An 18,123-nucleotide genomic window follows, 5' to 3' on the forward strand; every position below is an offset into this window, starting at 1 on the left:
TGGATGCATGTTCATGTATAGCACTACAAAACACTCAGATGGTACAGAAATAGAATGCTATGGGGGATAGCTCCCTCACTGAAGTGCAAGAGACTCCTCAAAGATGCGCTTCCCTACCAGGGGGCCATAAGAGAGCTCCTTAGCTCTTTCTTCCCTCCCCTAAGGCAATTTGTAAGTGAGCCAAGGTAACTTCTTAAGGCTAGGGAGAGAATTTACACCCAAACCTGTTTAAGTGGTTTAAACCTGTAATAGAATAGAAGTTCAGTGCACATAAACCAGTTTCAAAATGGCTGAAACTTGTTTAAGATACTCCTAGTTGAATGTAGTATCAGACTTAACTGATTTAGGCCAAACCGGTTTGTGAAACTTCTGTCCCAGACCCCTTCCTGGTTCAAGTTAAATCAGAGTTCCCCAGCATCCCAGCATTTTGCAGCCCTGGACTGCATTGTGCTGTCTGCTCCAGAGAGCAGGGCTGGCCCCACCCCTCTACTCCCTAGCTGGAGCAGTAAGGGGTGGCTCACTGGCATCACTAGCTGGCTCACTGGCCCCACAAAGCCAGTTGGCCCCCCAAGGCACTGCTGGGATCTGCAGCCAGGGAGGGGGGTTAAACTTCCCCTGAGTATGGAGCTGCCGTACCCTGCCCTACTTGCTTAGTGCTGGTTCAACTGTGGACTGCAAATCCAACAGGCACCTGGAAGTAGGAAAAGGAAGTGATGAGCAACCCTGCAGAGTCCACCTGCTGCGATTGTGGACTGCAAATCCCAGAGACCTTGGGGGCAGCAGGAAGAAAAAGCGAACACACAGCCCACACTGGCCACACGCTAGAGAGTCATACTCTAGCGCCCCCAGCTTCTGGCTTGAGCCACTGCAGACATGTGGCTGCATTTCCTGAATCAAAAATGAATGTCTGTTCATTTGCATATTGGTTCAGTCTTTGCAGCTTAAACTAACCTGCAAAGACTAAATCAATTCAGCCTTGGGCTTTATGACTGTGCGTACTTAGCCGCACAGGCTCACCTGAGCCTGATTATCTGTTGCTACCAGGCTGCCTGCCAAGTTGGCATGTAAGCTGTGGTGACAGCCCCCTGCACCCAATCAACTGTTGCTGCCACCTTGGCAGAATAGAGTAGCAGTGCTTCTGTAATGGTAGGAGAGCAAAGCTTTGGGTCCCTGTTAGAGAACTAGCCTCTTTTCTTTCCTCCTTGGAGTTAAGAATGCAGAGCATGCTGAAATGCCAGTGGTCAGAAAGACTCCCTGTAACACTGCATGCAACTATACACACATTACATAGAGCACTACAAAGTTCCTGTTTGAAACAGGAACTTGATTGGCAATTCCACCACTCTGTAGCACAGTGGTACTCAGCCCTCTGGCCCAGTGGGCTGGATGAGTAGCATGGGGCCAGTCTGCAGGCCAAATTCCACAGGCAGGGCTGGTCTATCAACTGGCTTCAATACAGGGTCAGTCTTCGGTTGCAGTCCAGCTGTGGAATGACCCTGCATAGTGGATCCAGCAGCAGAAAAATCCCATGTGCCAGTGCGATCCAGTATGTAGTCATACTGTTCAGCCTGCGGGGCTCCAAATGAGTCTGAAAATCTGGCAGTCAGGGAGCAGTGGTAGCATTAATTGCTGTAGCTCTGGAAGCTCTTCAGAGCCATGGCAATTTAACCCTGCCGCTGCTCTCCTGCTACCACATATTCAGACCAGTGAGGGGATGACGCAGCCCCACAGACTAAAGAGTGAGCACCACTGCTGAAATGCTACAAACAGCCTGACTGTGGACGCTCAGTACTTTTGCAATGTTATATGTGACCTTGTAGCACTACAAAAAGCAAATGTCCGAGGCCTAAATCCTTTAGGTGCTTTTGAAAATCCTATCTTCAGCCACAGTGCCGAGCTGACTGACAGTCATGTTCAGCATGTAGTATTTTTCAAAAAAAGTATACATTTGTACAGCAGTGATTTCCAAAATGTATTAAGTATGACCTTAGTTTAGATAGCAATTTTATATTTTTATTAATCACTTTTTAATGTAGCATATTCTGGATGCTTTTACCTAATAAAATATATTGCCAATGTATTTGAAGGGTCACCTTCACTTCCTGAACCACTAAAGCCTCAGGCTGCAGTTCCTCTTCAAGCAACTACTCAGCCAACACCTGTCCTGAAGATGCAGGAGCCTCTTATCCCAATGACATCACATCCATCTCCGACAATTTCTCCACAAAATCTGGAAGCACCACCACAACCACCTCCCCGGAGCAGGTCATCCCACAGCTTGCCTTCAGAATCTGTCTCTTCACAACAGCAAGTAAGTGAACAACTGAGTTTTTTAAATACTTCTTTATAGGTATTGAAATGTAGCATGGACTTAATGATACAGATCTGAAAGAAATCCAAAGCAGATCAATGTACTTGATCAAACCTTTGATACCTAATTAAAATAGGATGTGGTAAGATAATGCCTACGTTATTTTTGGCTGTGTACTGATAGTTTAAACTCTAAATATTTTTTAACTTCTTGAAAGTTTGATAAAACTACCTAAAATGTGAGTTGTATGTTCTTGCAATGTAATTGTTACATGACAAATAATGTAATGTAACCTAGATAAGAAAAATGCATGATTTACAAAATTAAATGTTTATGATGGTGTGACATGTATAACTCATACTGAAGACAAGTTAACAGAGGTCTCCTAAGGTAAAGTAACTAAAATGTTTTATGGGAAAATTTGGAGCTTTGTGCTGGAGCTAAGTTATTTCAAGATGGAGGTGGTGGGATTTTTAGTTTCCAACTTCTAAGTTTAAAGTACATTTATCCTATTTCATGGTATTCACTAAAATATATGAGACACCAAAGTAATTTAACAGATTAAGTCAGTAACACTGCAAGCTTTGTTCTCTGTACTGTTTTAATTAAAAGTATTAATGGAGTGGGGGGACTTTTAAGAAAAGCAATATTTTTTTTAGACATTCCTGTTAGAAGTTTCTTTTTTCAAAACAAGATCTGTGGTTCACTTTGTATACATGTAAGACTAACATGAAACAGCAACACTAGCAACCAGGAGCTTAGCTTCCAAGTAACCAGATACTGAACCAGGTTTGCTACTGACTTAAGAAGTACAAGTCTCTTGAAGTCAATGGACTTTTGCCCTCTGGCACCAGCACTTAATTTAGCTTCCCCTCACGCCGCCCCCGCTTGACTGCTTGTTTAACGTGGGGAAACAACAAATAGGCCCTACATAGAAGAAACTTTCTACAGAATAGAAGAAAAAGTATGCTTCTGACATAGATATGTTACCAATATTTAGTTTGGTTTTTTTTATCGTACCAAATACTATTTCAGCGTTTACCCCACTTTTCCTAAAGCACTTAAGCTCACCCCTGCTCAACGCAGCACTTAGGCATGTATAACTGACTATTGTGCTGAGTACCAGTGTACTTCTCTGCGTTGGGTCTTCAGGATTGAAAACAAGCAAGTCGAAAGCCTGTTTTCCCCCTTGCCACTGAACCAGCATATATGCTTCCATAGCTTTACCACATGATTTTCTCCTCTGTGATCATGACAAATCATTTTTCTGTTTCACAACACATTGGGGTTTCTGCAATTTTAGTCTGTGGTAGTTTTTATAGACTTGGTGTTCCAGGTAAAGTATTTTTTGTGCCAGGAAGAAATGCCCTAAAATGTATTAAATGTTTTCATTTACTGTTTTTTATAAGTGCTTTAACTTTTGTCCTTTTCTAATTTTAAACTAGAAATTCTTTGAAATACGTGCAGTAGGTGCCCCATTGAAGCTTATTGCAGGGTTATCTGTTCATATGTCTACATGGCAGTATAGTACGCCAAAGAATGGGGTAAACTACAACACACTAAGCTCCATCCTGCTACAACTTGACTGTTAGCAGTACCCAAGCTAGCTCGAATAGTTACACTACAGTGGAAACCCTTTTATCCACAGGAGAAAAAGAATTACTTTGATTTTAGTCTTCGGTAATTTGTCCAGGTCTTTGTAGAATTTAGGTAATAGAAACGCCATCTATACCATTTAACTATCATTAACATGTAATCTTTTGTTAGGTGTGGATAGAAATGTAGAGCTCCAGGGTCAATCTTCTGAGAGTTAAGGGTCCATATCCCATCATCTCGTTCAAGGTTACTGGAACTTTGCATTTAAGTACCGTCAAACTTGTTTGTCTTTTTGTAAAGTAAACAAAAATGTGTAAAAACTGAGTGTATGGTTTCTTATAAGCCTGTTAGCCAAAGTATTGTGATGAAAACTGCATTGAAAAAGGAAGTAAAGTATATATGTAAGTGCGAGTAGAGTGGTATATGGCTAGAATGTCTGACAGCTTGCAAATGCTTGGGAAAAGTCTTGAATAACAGTAGGTTGCATTAACACATGATTACAGCGAAGCAATGTTGACATAAATTAACCAACTGGGTTTGTACAGAGTTATAATTGCAGCATAAGGGTATTTTTGTTGAATCTTTAAGGCAAAAATCTTTATTCAATGTATTAATATGAGAAAGCATCCATGAATTTATCAATTTTATTTGTGCACCCCCCACCCAAATTTGTAATGAAGTTTCTAACTTACCTTGGATTTTTCTCCTAATTTTCTTTCCTTTGATGTCTTTCTCTTACAAGCAGGAGCAACCATCAGGGTAACAGGTATCTTGACTATTTACCAATCTTGTATGTGATCTCCATTTGTTTAAGCAGAAAGATGTATGATTTTTTTTGCTTCATACATCTACAATCTCACCCCATTAAAAACCACCTGTCCATCTTAATTGTCTGCTGTGCCATCAAATTTGCTTTCTTTTTTAATATACTAGATATTTATTTATAAGCTGCCGTCCCCAAAAGAGGCTGAGGGCTGACAGAAGTCATCTTGAGACTTTATTTGCTAGCACTGTATGACTTAATTGTTTCACAAAATTAGATTTAATCCTTACACTTTTGTATTCAGTGGTGATTAATATAAGTTATTTTGTAAAAGCAAGTAGGTCTTAGAAATAGCATGTAACAGAGAGAGTTTTGATGCAGCTGCTTCCATGAAGTTCATTTATGAGAACCAGGACAAAAGCAAGCTCTACAGAAGTTATTTCTATGGAGTAAAATAGCTAGTTTCTGACTATATAAAAATGGAGACAATTTTATGTGAGCCAGTCTAAGGAAGGTATTTATTTTGAAGACTCTCCAAATAATATTATTTTAAATATTTTAGTTAAAATTTTAAAGAGCGAGTAGTGGTGGAGTTTTTGGACATCATAGAATTAAATTACTTACTTGCTTAATCAACCTGGAATAAAATATCCTCTGCCAAGCAGTTTTCAATTGACATTTCCTATTTGTAGATAGTTGCCACATCTCCCATGATAACCAATTGACTTTTTTACAAATCACATCTTTGCATTTTGAGCTACCCTATTTAGATCTATATATCTATATATATCTATATCTATATATATCTCTATATATAAATATAAAATAAATCTATACACAAAGCGATATTTTTATTATTAATAATTTGTTATCAATATTTGCTAGGCCTGTGCTAGAAGCTTTTGCTGGCAAAGCAATGTTGCTTAGTGTAACACTGAACAAAGAACTGGTAGTTGTCATTTTTATGGCCAGAAACTGCCTGAATTTAGGCTTTTATAAATGAAAATAATATACTAATAACACTAATTTTCCTTTCATTGTGATACTTGATATTGCATTATAACATCACACATTTTCTAAATAATGGAACCAGAATATTTTACGCTTCTTCTGTGCTGGGATATCTGTTGCTTAGAATGCAGCATATTGGCCCTAGTTATTCAAATGTTAAAGCATAAATGCTTAAAATGTTTGAAATGTGGTACACAGTAGTGCTGCTGGATGATTCAGATAGTTTCATGAAGTATCCAGGTTGCATCAACATAATAAGAGAAACACTTTTATTTTGTTTACAATAACTAGACATTTTTTTCCATTATGGATTTAGTAAAGAAGTAGGTTGGGTTTTTTCTTTTTCTTTTTTTTTTTTTTTTTTTTAAGGAATAATATGTTGCCTGGTCAAGAAACATCTGTTCTACCACAGGTGCATTGTATAAGCAGACTCCACTGAAGCCTCTGTTTAAGTCCCAGAGCTTCTGGTCTTGTCATACATGGTGAGAAATAGGTGATAGTAAGAATCTTAAAAACAAACTGAAATTTGACTATTAAGCACCTTATTCTCTTTCCAGATTAAAGCAAATGGAGCCTGTTGCATTAAACCTGAAACACAGTTAAACAATGACCCTTTTGAAGATCTGTCACTTGATCTGCTTGCTGCATCAAAGATTCAGACATCTGTTCGAACATCACCTGCTCCAACTTTGAAACAAAAGGAGTTGATTCAGTTGCCTTCTGCAGCGCAAAGCAGTGTTAATACTTTGAATACTGTAGATTGCATGCCAGCAATGCCTCCTATTCCAACCTATAACAGATCCCAGGAACATGTGCGCAGCTCTCCAAACCCATTTGTTACTGGACTGAATTGCACAAATCCTTTCACTGAAAGAACGGTGTGTGCTGGAAACTTATTTAAAACTGAAACTCAAGAACCTGAAGTAACTTCACAGCTTCGAATAGAAGGATCTGCCACTTATAATTCTTTCCCCTCTCTAAATGCTCCAAGTCATAGTAAAGGCAAGCCAGCATGTTCTGTTAGTACATTTGAAGATGATTTTTTTTTGCAAAGTAAACCATCATTAGGTAAAAACACAAATTCAAAAGGATGGGTAACATTTGAGGAGGAAGAGGATTTCAGTGTAAAGATGAAGTCATCTAAGTGTGTTACAGAATTAAAGAGGGTTGGCTCCAAGAAACCTGCTGGCTTGCCAGACTTACTGGGCACTGAACAAAATACATTTCTTGGTTCAGACTTTACCTTTGATAATAACTGGAATAAAAGTTCTACTGATTCCTTCTATATGATGCCAGCAGGAAGACCACCTGCACCTCCTATACCATCAAGAATAACCAGCAACAGGTCCCCTGTCAATCCTTTTGCCTCGCTAGCACCTAAGGGGTTGCCAGCCCAAGATTTTACTGAGAGATAGACCTTCAGACAAAGTTTGTTGCTAGGTATATCCACAAGAATAATTGGGCATTGAGGTTATTCTGCATGCAATAATTTAATTGTGAAATGCACTGAACCTTAACTCTATTCATGAGCAACCACTACTTGTGTACACATTTGGAGTATGTATATATGGTAGGGCATAAAAAATTGCCCAGGATTATTATAAATTCAGCTATAGTCATTTCAAAGGATGGAAGAATGGATTATGTAATAATCCCAAATGCTTTGGTTTAGGAAGCATTTTCCTTTCTGTTCCCCTCAGATTTCAGGATATTAAAGGCTTCCCACTTGTAGGCTGTCTGGTCCCCTTTTACTGTTTGGTAACTGATATTTATAAGTATTTACCAAAGAGCTGCCAAAGTTTAATCAAAATTGAACCTTGACAGGTATTGTCTTGAAATTGTGTATTGTATAACAAAGGCTGTGGAGGTTTGTAGGGCTTACTTATATTTAAATCTCTGGGGCACAAACTAAAATGATTTACTTTCAAAATAAAGATAAAACTTTTGTATTAATATATTAATTTTGTGTCAAAGCATTTCTGCTATGGATGCTCATAAATGTTGTGACATGTTTGTTTATGTTAACTCAGAATAATTCTCTAATATATAGTCTCATATTTGCATTTATTACTCTTTTTTAAAACATCTTTTTTCCAAAAAAAATTGGAAACCAAGTCTTCCCCTTCCCTCCCCTACTCCCAAAGTCTTTCTATATTTTGCTAATATTTAAAATCAAATAGTATAGTTCAGTGTTAAATCCCGCCCCCCTTCTAGTTTTGGCATCTATCATCCCAGGAGGGCTTTCTCATTTTCTAGAAAGACCTGGGTAAGGGAATAAGCAGTTATGCAGTGACTTCAGGATAAGGAGAGATTCTAATATGTAAGTTTAGACACAGTTTGTCCAATTTTCCCTCTCGCTGCTGTAATTACTGCCGTACCTTTCAAACCTTGCCTTTGGCAGGGAAAGCAGGATATCAGCAATGGTCTGAGCTGAACAACTCTGTTCCCTCAGTCTTCTCAGTGTGCTTAATCAGCATCCCATCCTCTGCCAGAAGGTGCAAACACCACATTCTGTTGCTTTGAGGTTATGGAGGCTAAGACTTTGTTGCATCTTTTTGCATATTATGCTGTAAAAATACATACAACTGGTCCTGCTTTCATGGTTTTCTGAAGTGCACAGTATTTGAATAAAATATGATATTTTGGTATAACGAGGGAATTTCAAATGAAACCATTTCTTCAGCAACACGTATACTAATTAAACTGTTATGCTTAGTCACTGTATCTCTTTATCACATGACTTTAGATACAAAGTTATGCATTTCCAGCAAAAAGAGAACGCATTGAGAATTTTGTCATGAGCTCTGGAAGGGGAAGTGCCATATATGCCTGCCCTTATTGGCTTATTAGCAAACAAATGAGGCTGGTTGCCCAACATTTGTAAGTGAAATACTGCACACTAACATATTTATAGCAGCAAAACTACAATTATGATACTTTTTCTAAATTATCAACTGCTATCAAAATATATTTATAGAAATAATCCACTCTAACTGTATGCAGTTAGCCAAGAACTGCTGTTGGATAGAGAAGTGAATATAGTAAGTTTTTATATTGTGCTTTTTTCCTGTTCAGGTCATTAAAGAGTACTTGTACATTTTAAACAGCAGTGGTACTATGATAAGCTTTGTGCTTCAATATGTCAAATAACTAGTTTAAACTGTTGCTGTTAACATCTGTGTGATTGGTGTTTTGGTATATTCTTACACTGCAAAACAGTTTTGTTTTGGAAACGTTGCTTGTGTAATCTGAAGTTCTGTGATGAATATGTTCGCTGAATATGTAATTACAGTGATAACAAACTACTGTCTAAAATGTACTTAATACGCAGCACCCTAACACTTTTTTTGAGATTACAGTTTGCCAGCAAAGTACTGCAAAAATCACAAAGACTATAAAAAGTATAGTGTGTATATATAGCTAAACATTGTAATGTGTATTAAAGAAAATAATTACTAGCAGAAACTAAACATATTGAGAAATCAAATTAGAAATGCTGAACATTTCCATTAATTCTGTGTTCTCTGTGGTTAATTGCTGTTAACTGTAACAAGTTTAATTGCTTGTGGCACATACTTATGATTGTATACTTAAAGAAACAAAACAAAACAAAAAAAAACCCTGCAGTATTAAAATTCAACAGTGTACAACATTCCGTATATATCCTGTGAAATGCGGTGTTGTATTAATGAAATAAATATACCTGTCTTTAAGGGGTTTTTCCTTTCTTACCTTAGGTATGTATTCCTGTGGGCCACAATACCATTAGCACATGAAAATACTCCCATAAGGTAGGGAAGTACTGTTATCCCTATTTACCAGTTGTAAAAATGGGAGTGGATATGACATGTAACCTTATAGGGACCTACCGAATTTGGGGCAGATGCCCACTGATTTCATAATCGGAACACAGCTCCTGGTGCCATTTTTGCAGGCTGAGCGCAGTGCCCTGCCCCTCTTCCCCCACACCCCTGGCCAAGGGTCCCTGGAAGTCCTGCTTTTTCCATGAGATTGTCAAATGGTCTCAAACTGTGGTTTGCTAATGCGCCAATGGTTTAATCCCCTGATCATGCCTGTGGAAGCCATTAGTTGATGTGTTGTTATTAAGCAGTCTAAGCACCTAATTAATCTCTAAAATGAAATATTAAAATAATGCTATGGATACCATGAATTGCAAGTAATACCAACTATATATACTTAATCAAACCCTAAAGAAATATCTTATGAAAATAAAGCCCAATGATCTCATAAGGTCCATTCCAGCCCTAATGTCTATGAAATCTAAGCTATACTATGCACAAGATAGTATTAGTTACAATTCTACTATATAGACTTGATTAACCGACATTATAAAAAGGAGTTTACTGAAACTGAATACTAACTTTAAGACAGATAGTTCAGGCTTTGTATTAAATGCAAGCATGCTGCACCCAGCCACAGTGGCTAGAGACAGTCTGTGGGGGGAACACTTGTCCATACGCTGAGATGGCATGCTCAGCATTCACTGAGTTTGGAATGGTGGGGCAGCTCTCTTGGTTTGCCATGCTCTCTTCCCCCATCCTGGGATTGCTTTCTATAGCTGAGAGTCACAGCTCAGCAAAGTACCTGGTTGGGGTCCAAAATGCTCTATGAACCAGCTAGACTTTTGTGGGTAGTCACTTGATTTTGAATGTCACCCTGCCCTAAGAAATTGTGAAGCTTGAACATGCACTGTGTGCATGGTGTGATATCCAGTTCCTTGCTCACTAACTGCTGGTAGTGCTGCATATGCTTGGTGTGGTAATAGACCATGTTGAACCAGGAATTCCACCATATGAGCATAGGCCCTGGTGGCAGCGGCACAGTGCTATGTGAGTCCCCACTTTCATTGGCGATGAATTTCCTGTACCTTATGACCTGGATGGTGCTTGAAGGCTTTCTTGGGGAAGATCCCAGGCTCTCTACCTCAAGGAACTGCATGCCAGATTTCACTTACTAGGGACAGAATGTGCACATTACAGGTGATGTGAACAGATTGGGCAGCATTCCTTGGAGCACATCAGAGAAAGCCCTTGACATGTCCATGGCAGTACCAGACAGGAATGCTGAGACCTTGTTAAAGTCTATACCATTGCTGACAATCACCTTCATGATGGCTTGGGACACGGTAGAAAAATTGACAGACGTGAGGCAGACCGGCTCAGTTTGAAACACAGGCAGGTCCTGGTTGGTCCAACTCCCCTGTATAAATGAAATGTGCAGCACGTGGGTTGGTGGCTTCATCAGCCACAATGGAAAAGGGATGATACTCTGCCAAGATAGCCTTTGTAGACCATACATGTGAAGCAATTACTGCAGGAAGATAGTCCTGGTGAAGCTTATTGGCACATGGAAAACTGCCAGCATTTGACACATTTTGGTTCAAGTAGTGCCTTAATACACTCTGGGAAATTATGCAATTATGCGCCCATGCAATTTTGTGCATAAAAGACATGACCATGCATAATTGCATGATTTAACTACAGAGGCTTTGTGCCTCCACCTCTGCAGGGCTCCTGGCATTCCAGCTAGGAGCCCCATGATGTGGAAGCAGAGCCATGTGACTGGACAGCTGGGTAAGTGGGGAAGGAAGTTCCTGTTTGCAGGGGAGGTAGGTAGGTAGGTAGGTGTGTGGTTTGTGGGTTGGTATGGGCTGTGCACTGTTGGGCCAGGCAGGCTCCATTCTGCATGGGGCTTCCAGCACTCCAGCAAGAAGTCGTGGAGGCGAGCAGGAGCCCACCCAACCTAATGGCATGCAGCTCTGTCCCTCCATGTGTGGCTTCCCGCTGGAGTGCTAGAAGCCCTGCATGGAAGGCCAGCTCAGCCTGATGGTGCGTGGATCAGGAGCCTTGCTCTATCAGGCTGGGTGGGAAGCTGCACTTGGAGGCACAGACTCATGCACCATTGGACTGGGTGGGCTCCTGCTTGCCTCCACATAAGGTTTCCCGCCGGAGTGCTGGAAGCCCCCCATGGAGACATGGAGTCTCCCCAGCACTCCAGCAGGAAGCTGCATGTGGAGGCAAGCAGGAGCCTGCCTGGCCCGAAAGCACATGACTCCGTACCTCCATGTGTGGCTTCCCGCCTGGCCTGATGGCGCATGGCTTCTGCCTGCCATGGCCGTGAGTGCTCCGAGGGCCCCCTGACTGCTGCTACTGAGCTGCCACTGCAGGGGGCTGTACACCATGGGGAGGCAGGGTGGGGATGTGTGGTGAGGGGGCCTACACCCACCACAAACCCCACACACACCCACACCCCTTCACAACCCTTCCCACAAACCTCGTAACCCTCCCACAAGCCCCACATATTCTCATACCCGCACTCCCACAACAACCTCCCCTACATACTCGCACCCTTTCATAATTCTGCCCACAAACCCCACACACACACACACCCTCACCCCACACCTGCCCACATCCCCCCCACACACCTATACTCTTTCACAACCCTGCCCACAAACCCTATACACACACACAAATCCCCTCCACAAACCCACCCCCCTACACAATATATAAGATACACTATGCAAACATGTAAATCAGGGCAAAAATATATTTTTGAAAAAAAAATTAAAATGTGTATAGCAGATGTTTGATTTTAGTATATGAGTTGAGTTCCACGATGGCACCCTCTGCTTCCAAAAGGAGTACTTCTGGGGGCAGGGGGAGGATCTTCCAGTGATGGAGGTCAGGGGCTAGCGGGTAGGACTTCTGTTCTGAAGATGGCAATCAAGGGGTAGGGCATCTGTCAAGGGACAGGGCTACTTTTGCAGCCCTTGACAGCTCACTGGAAGTCATTAAGTGGCCCTCCAGCCAAACTAATTGCCCATCCCTGACACACTTGTCTCCAGAGCTGTGTAGCCCCTATTGTATGACAGGTGTCATCTGCTTAGGTTTCATTTTTAGTTCCTCAGCCTTAACATCAAATCAAGCAGCACAGAAGAACAATGAAAGTGGTCAGATCATGCTGCGGGTCATAGTTTCATAGTTGGTAGGGTCGGAAGGGACCTGAGGAGATCATCTAGTCTGACCCCCTGCCATGGTAGGAAAGAGTACGGGGGTCAAACGACCCCAGCCAGATGTTCATCCAGCCTTTTTTTAAAGACCCCCAGCGTAGGAGCCAGCACCACTTCTTTTGGAAGCTGGTTCCAGGTCCTAGCCGCCCTGACAGTGAAATAGTACCTCCTAATGTCTAGCTTGAAACTACCCTCAGCTGGCTTGTGTCCGTTGTTTCTTGTAACTCCTGGGAGTGCTCGGGGGAACAGGGACTCTCCCAATGCCTGCTGGTCCCCCTTGACTTATTTATAGACTGCCACTAGATCCCCTCTCAGCCTTCTCTTTTAGAGGCTGAACAGGTTCAGGTCCCTCAGCCTCTCCTCATAGGGCCTGCCCTTCTGCCCCCTGATCATGCAGGTGGCCCTCCTCTGGACCCTCTCCATGTTGTCCACATCGCTCCTGAAGTGTGGTGCCCAGAACTGGATGCAGTACTCCAGCTGTGGCCTGACCAGTGCTGCATAGAGGGGGAGGATCACCTCCTTGGACCTGCTTGAGATGCATCGGTGGATGCACGACAAGGTATGGTTGGCCTTCCTGACCGCGTCCCCACTTTGTCGTCCCATGTTCATTGTGGCATCAATGATGACTCCAAGATCCTTTTCTGTCTCGACACTGGTGAGAAGGGAGTTCCCCAGCCTGTAGGTGTGCCGCTGGTTCTTCCTCCCCAGGTGCATTACCCCTCACTTGTCAGTGTTGAACCCCATCCTGTTCTCATGGGTCCATGCCTGTAACCTGTCTAGATCCGCTTGCAGCCTGTTCCTTCCTACTAGCGTACCCACTTGACCCCACATCTTAGTGTCATCAGCGAATTTGAACAGGGTGCTTTCTACCCCCTTGCCCAAGTCACTGATGAAGATGTTGAATAGTGCGGGCCCAAGGACCGAGCCCTGGGGAACCCGACTGCCCATGTCCCTTCAGGTCGAATAAGACCCGTCCACCACCACCCTCTGGGTGCGGCCCTCCAGCCAGTTAGCGACCCATCTGACCATGTAGGCATCAACACCACTGTTTCCTAGTTTCTTACTGAGAATGGGGTCAAGGAAGAACCCAATTTCTTACTGAGAATGGGTCAAGGGAGCACTGATCAATTGTGCCAGAAAACGCCATGAGAAAGGTCCCACATTGCAAATATAGTAGCAAAAGAGGAAGTAAAAGATTTTCCACAACAAGTTTTTGAAGATGGCAGAAAACTGTTTTGCTAAATGTGCAATGTTGTTCTGGATTATCAGAGGAAATTGACAATTGCAAACTCAAGTGTCAAGAACAGTGGTGCAATTCCAGGAGGTTACCAGCTTCTGGTTAGGTATCTTACAGATGTCTACAACATTGAGAGAAATTAATGACAAAGTGAAAGATAACTGTGTGTCAGTTATATTCAGTGAAATGACTGATGATGAAGGCTGTTATGTACTGACCATTTTACTCATGCCATTGGTGAGAGATGCTACTGGTAGGGTCATGCGGAAAATAAATCACAGCACTGTGTCTTAAGCAGTCATTCAGACTGCATAGTTATGAACTTGCTTACAACGATGTGGTTCTCTTTGACACGGATAATGTGGCATACATGAACAAAGCTTACACAACTGTACTGTTTGGGCTGTTTCCCAATAGCATCCACATAATGTGCCTTGCCCACATAATCAATCTGGTGGTGGAAAGTTTTGGCAAGCCATCCGAGGATGCCAGTGCAATGGTAAGAGCTTTCTCACAAATGTTCTATATGGCAGGTGGCAGGAAGATGAGGTACTTAAATTACAAAGTTCCCAGTATGACAATGGCACCAAGCCCAGTGCCAACTAGATGGAACAGCTGGTTTGCTGCTATACAGTACCATGCAAAGCACTTTCAACATTATCATGGCTTTGTGGAAGAAGAAATAGCCATGTGTGGCAACTTGCCACCACATTCATTGCAGGAACTTGCGAAAAAGCTTTCAGATGAAGCCCAATGTTTGATGCTGAAAGCTGCCTTGCATTTCATCAATGAAATGTGCAAGCCAATCATTGGCCTAATGAGTACATTTGAAAGCCAGTGACCCTGCATTCTCTTTGCCTTTGAGAAAATGGAGGAACTTCTGTTTTCTTGAGAGAGATGCTCAGTTTTCAGAGGAAAGCACCCAAAAGTTTCTCAGGGCTGAAAATGTCAACATTGTAACAACTGAGCAAAGCAGCAAGTTGGTGCACCTGTTCCCTTCAGCTGCTGACAATTCAGCTGAAAAGCTGAAAAAGGACATCAGTGTTACTGAAAGCTGGCAGCCTGCAAATAAACTGCTGAAATGAGTTAGAATTTTCAGACCCAGAAGAGTTCCTGTAATGTCTCATATCAAGGAGGGCTATGCTTCAATTCCTGGCTTCAGTGATGTTTCAGCACAGGAGTTTGCTTTGTATACTGGGAAGGTGGCACCCAACATGATCCAGGGTGCTCTACAGTCAGGGGAAATTGATATTGCCCTGTTTTGGTCATCTATGGCTCATCTTCCACAATTGAAAAAAATAGCTTTTAGATGTATACATGCTGTAACAAACACAGCTGATGTAGAGCTCAGCAACTTATTTTCCTTTCCAGCTGCAGGCATTCTCTTTCAGAAGACAAACCAAAAGAGTGGGTCTTCCTTTATTTCAACCGTGGAACTGAGAAAGACTTCAGGTTAACAAATACATTTTTGTTTTAGTATTATCGATGCTTTATTTAATTCTTCTTATTATTGTTGTTATTTATTGGACTTATTTTGTTGGTATTTTGACAAGTACTGTACTGTGTGAAGAACCCAATATAACTGCAATAATTTTGTTGCATTGCACAGAAGGACTCTTAGCATTAATTTAATTGATTTTGTTTTGAACTTGGACTTTGAAAAGAAATGAGTGTCTAATTTACTGGAAAAGGAAAAAAAAAAGAGTAATTTTGCTGAATATTAGACGATCTAATCTCGGTATAACTGTGATAGGCAAGTTTGCTTTTACCCTGAAATAAAATAGTTTTCTGTAGCATATTGTTAGGTTAACAATAATTTAGATTATTAAAAAGTATTAGCCTTGTAGCTAAACACGAGGCATGACCTGTGGCCTAGCAATGCTGCTGACCACAAGGCAGAATGATAGCTAAGCCAGCCATTTTCTTATGCCAAGTGCCTTAACTATTTTTTTTTTTTTTTTTTAAAAAGCAAAAATTAAATCTGTGTACTGAGTACCAGTTGCAGCTAGAAGTGAGATAAGATAAGGCGGGGCCCAGAAGAAAGAAGATGGTACAGCGGCGTACAGGAAAACAGATTGGAATGTGTAAGATAACACTAACTTTTTTCTTTTTGGAAAAGTACTGATATTTGTAATGCACCATGTAAGGAGATGATTACCATAAGTATTGCATATTCAATAAGCTTGTAGTTTTCTTTGTTAGAAACAGTATAAAAGACGGCCCCACCTTTCAGTGGGGGCCATTTTGCCTCTTTGCTGGTTTATGGTCATTTGCTCGAGCAAATAAACCGCAGTTAACCCTTTACCCGTGTTGTCTGGACTCGACGCGGCTAGACAACGGACTCTAGGGAGTTTTCTCCCGCGACATAACAAGTCCTTATCGTTTTAATTTAAAAAAGCATACCTGCTGGGTCATATTTATTTTTTGTTCACAGAATGGTACTAAAGATTCTGTGTTAAGAAGTGTTGTATAAATACAAAGTCCCTACATATATTTCTAAAGGTTTAAATAGTGTTATATTTAGTTTACTTTGTTAAAAAAAAAAGTAATGTTTTATATAATTGAGTTTTTCTGCACATAATTTTGAATTTTTATGCACATAATTCCCTGGGGTGCACCTTAACTTTGAGTAATCAAATTTCTCCACCATGAAAGCCTCCCTGAGGGAAAATGCTGCCCCTTGCTTTGCCAAGCTGCTTTCTCTAGTCCTTTTAAAACATGGAGAACATGGTCACTTGCTTCTTGCTCTGACCCTCAGCCTCTACAGCAGCATTGCTCTTCATGGCTAGGGACAGACATTACACATAAACCAGTCTAAGCGACCAGAAACTGGCTAATGACCCTCTTTCCTTTTTCATGGTCTGGATGTTCTATTAACCAAGCTATCCTTTCTTCTGCAATTCTGCTCTCTGTTAGTTGCTTCTAGTAACATAGCCAGTGGTGACACATCGGGGATGCATGGGCACCCTCGGAGACTGCCGGTGCACCCCCTGATAGGCTCAGCTATCATTTTAAATCCGTAGCCTGTGCCTCTGCAGCTGGGAAGCGGCAGCTCTTGCAGCCTCCCAGCCACCGAGGCGCGCAGTGCATCGTGCGCTGGGAGACTGCAGCTGCTGCAGCCTCCCAGCTCTGGGCCTTCCCCACAGCTGCCAGGGCTCAGTCCTGCAGCCAGTGAGACTCAGCCCTGGCAGCACATGGACGCTGGTGGGGACTGAAAGTCTCACCAGCCGCAGCACTTGGAGCTGTGGGAGCTTGCTCTTTGATGGTACAGGGGGACCCCAAGATGGTAATCCCAGCAATAAGGTGTGATAGGATCTGATGCTGGATCCCACATGTAGCATGGGTGTGGCTGCACATGTGCAAGCAGGCCAGGCAGCTGCAACACGTGAGGCAGGAGGTGTCCTCGCCCCCTCATGCTCGGAGCTGCCGCGTAGAGCTTTGAGGCGCCAGACCCCCTCATGCCGTGCCGCAGTAGGAGCGCTGCCCCTTTAAGAGCCTGCCCTCTATGACAAGCGCATTCAGTTCCACCCCCCAGTCGCTCGGCTGAAGTGGGGGGGGGGGGGGCGCGGCGGGAGGGGGGGGGGGGGGGTGCAGCCGGAAGTGCTTCCGGGCTGGGGTCGCGCAGGCGCAGCGAGGAGGAACGTGGCCTCGTCGGGACGGTTCCATCCGCTCTCCGCGTATTGTCCCCTCCGCCCCGCACTGTGGTACAGCCCAGTGAAGGCGGTGGCTGACCGTCCTGCGGGCGGTGCGCGTGCGCAGCTGTTGGTTTCCAAGGACGCGGGGTGGTTGCTAGGGGGGAGCGGCGCGCAAGGCCAGTAACTGCCGGCCCGGCCGCAGCCATGGTCCGGCTGCACGTGAAACGGGGCGACGAGAGCCAGTTCCTGCTGGACGCCGCGGCCGAGGCGCCGCTGGACGAGCTGACGCGCCTCGCAACCGCCATCTACAATGGGAGGCTCAAGGTGCAGCGGCTTTGTGCAGGTACCGCCGCGCTGTGCCCGGCTCGGCCCGCCCCGTCGTCGGGGAGCACGAGGTTCCCTGGTGCACAGGCCAGATCTGTGTTCTCTGCTTGCGGGCCTCCCGGCAGGCCCAGACGTTTGGCAGCGCGGGAGCAGCGGCAGGCTCAATTGCTGCTCCCCTGTTCCCCACTTTCCAGGCTCAGGGGAGCCCTGTGAGCT

At 43.1% G+C, this 18,123-nt stretch overlaps 2 protein-coding genes across 3 annotated transcripts in view; both read left to right on the top strand.

The window, feature by feature from the left end:
• Positions 1–9,394, top strand: part of SYNJ1 (synaptojanin 1) — a 105,321-nt gene extending 95,927 nt beyond the window's left edge. The window contains exons 29-30 of the mRNA XM_025214404.1: positions 2,088–2,311; positions 6,239–9,394. Of these exons, the coding sequence (XP_025070189.1) occupies positions 2,088–2,311; positions 6,239–7,096 (1,082 nt within the window). The 3' untranslated portion in view covers positions 7,097–9,394. The remainder of the gene's footprint in view (positions 1–2,087; positions 2,312–6,238) is intronic.
• A 5,872-nt stretch (positions 9,395–15,266) lies between these two features.
• Positions 15,267–18,123, top strand: part of CFAP298 (cilia and flagella associated protein 298) — a 17,644-nt gene continuing 14,787 nt past the window's right edge. Inside the window, exons 1-2 of one of the 2 annotated variants that reach the window (XM_006032670.3) lie at positions 15,267–15,400; positions 15,918–16,032. Coding sequence is in view for 1 of the 2 variants with exons in the window: in XM_006032669.3 (XP_006032731.1) it covers positions 17,788–17,926 (139 nt within the window). In the remaining variant the exon portion in view is untranslated. Of the gene's footprint in view, positions 15,401–15,917; positions 16,033–17,553; positions 17,927–18,123 lie in introns of those variants that run through there. The other variant, XM_006032669.3, reaches the window with a different exon arrangement.

The sequence above is a fragment of the Alligator sinensis genome, unplaced genomic scaffold, assembly GCF_000455745.1.
Source record: "Alligator sinensis unplaced genomic scaffold, ASM45574v1 scaffold996_1, whole genome shotgun sequence".
In the NCBI taxonomy this organism is placed as follows: Eukaryota; Metazoa; Chordata; order Crocodylia; family Alligatoridae; genus Alligator; species Alligator sinensis.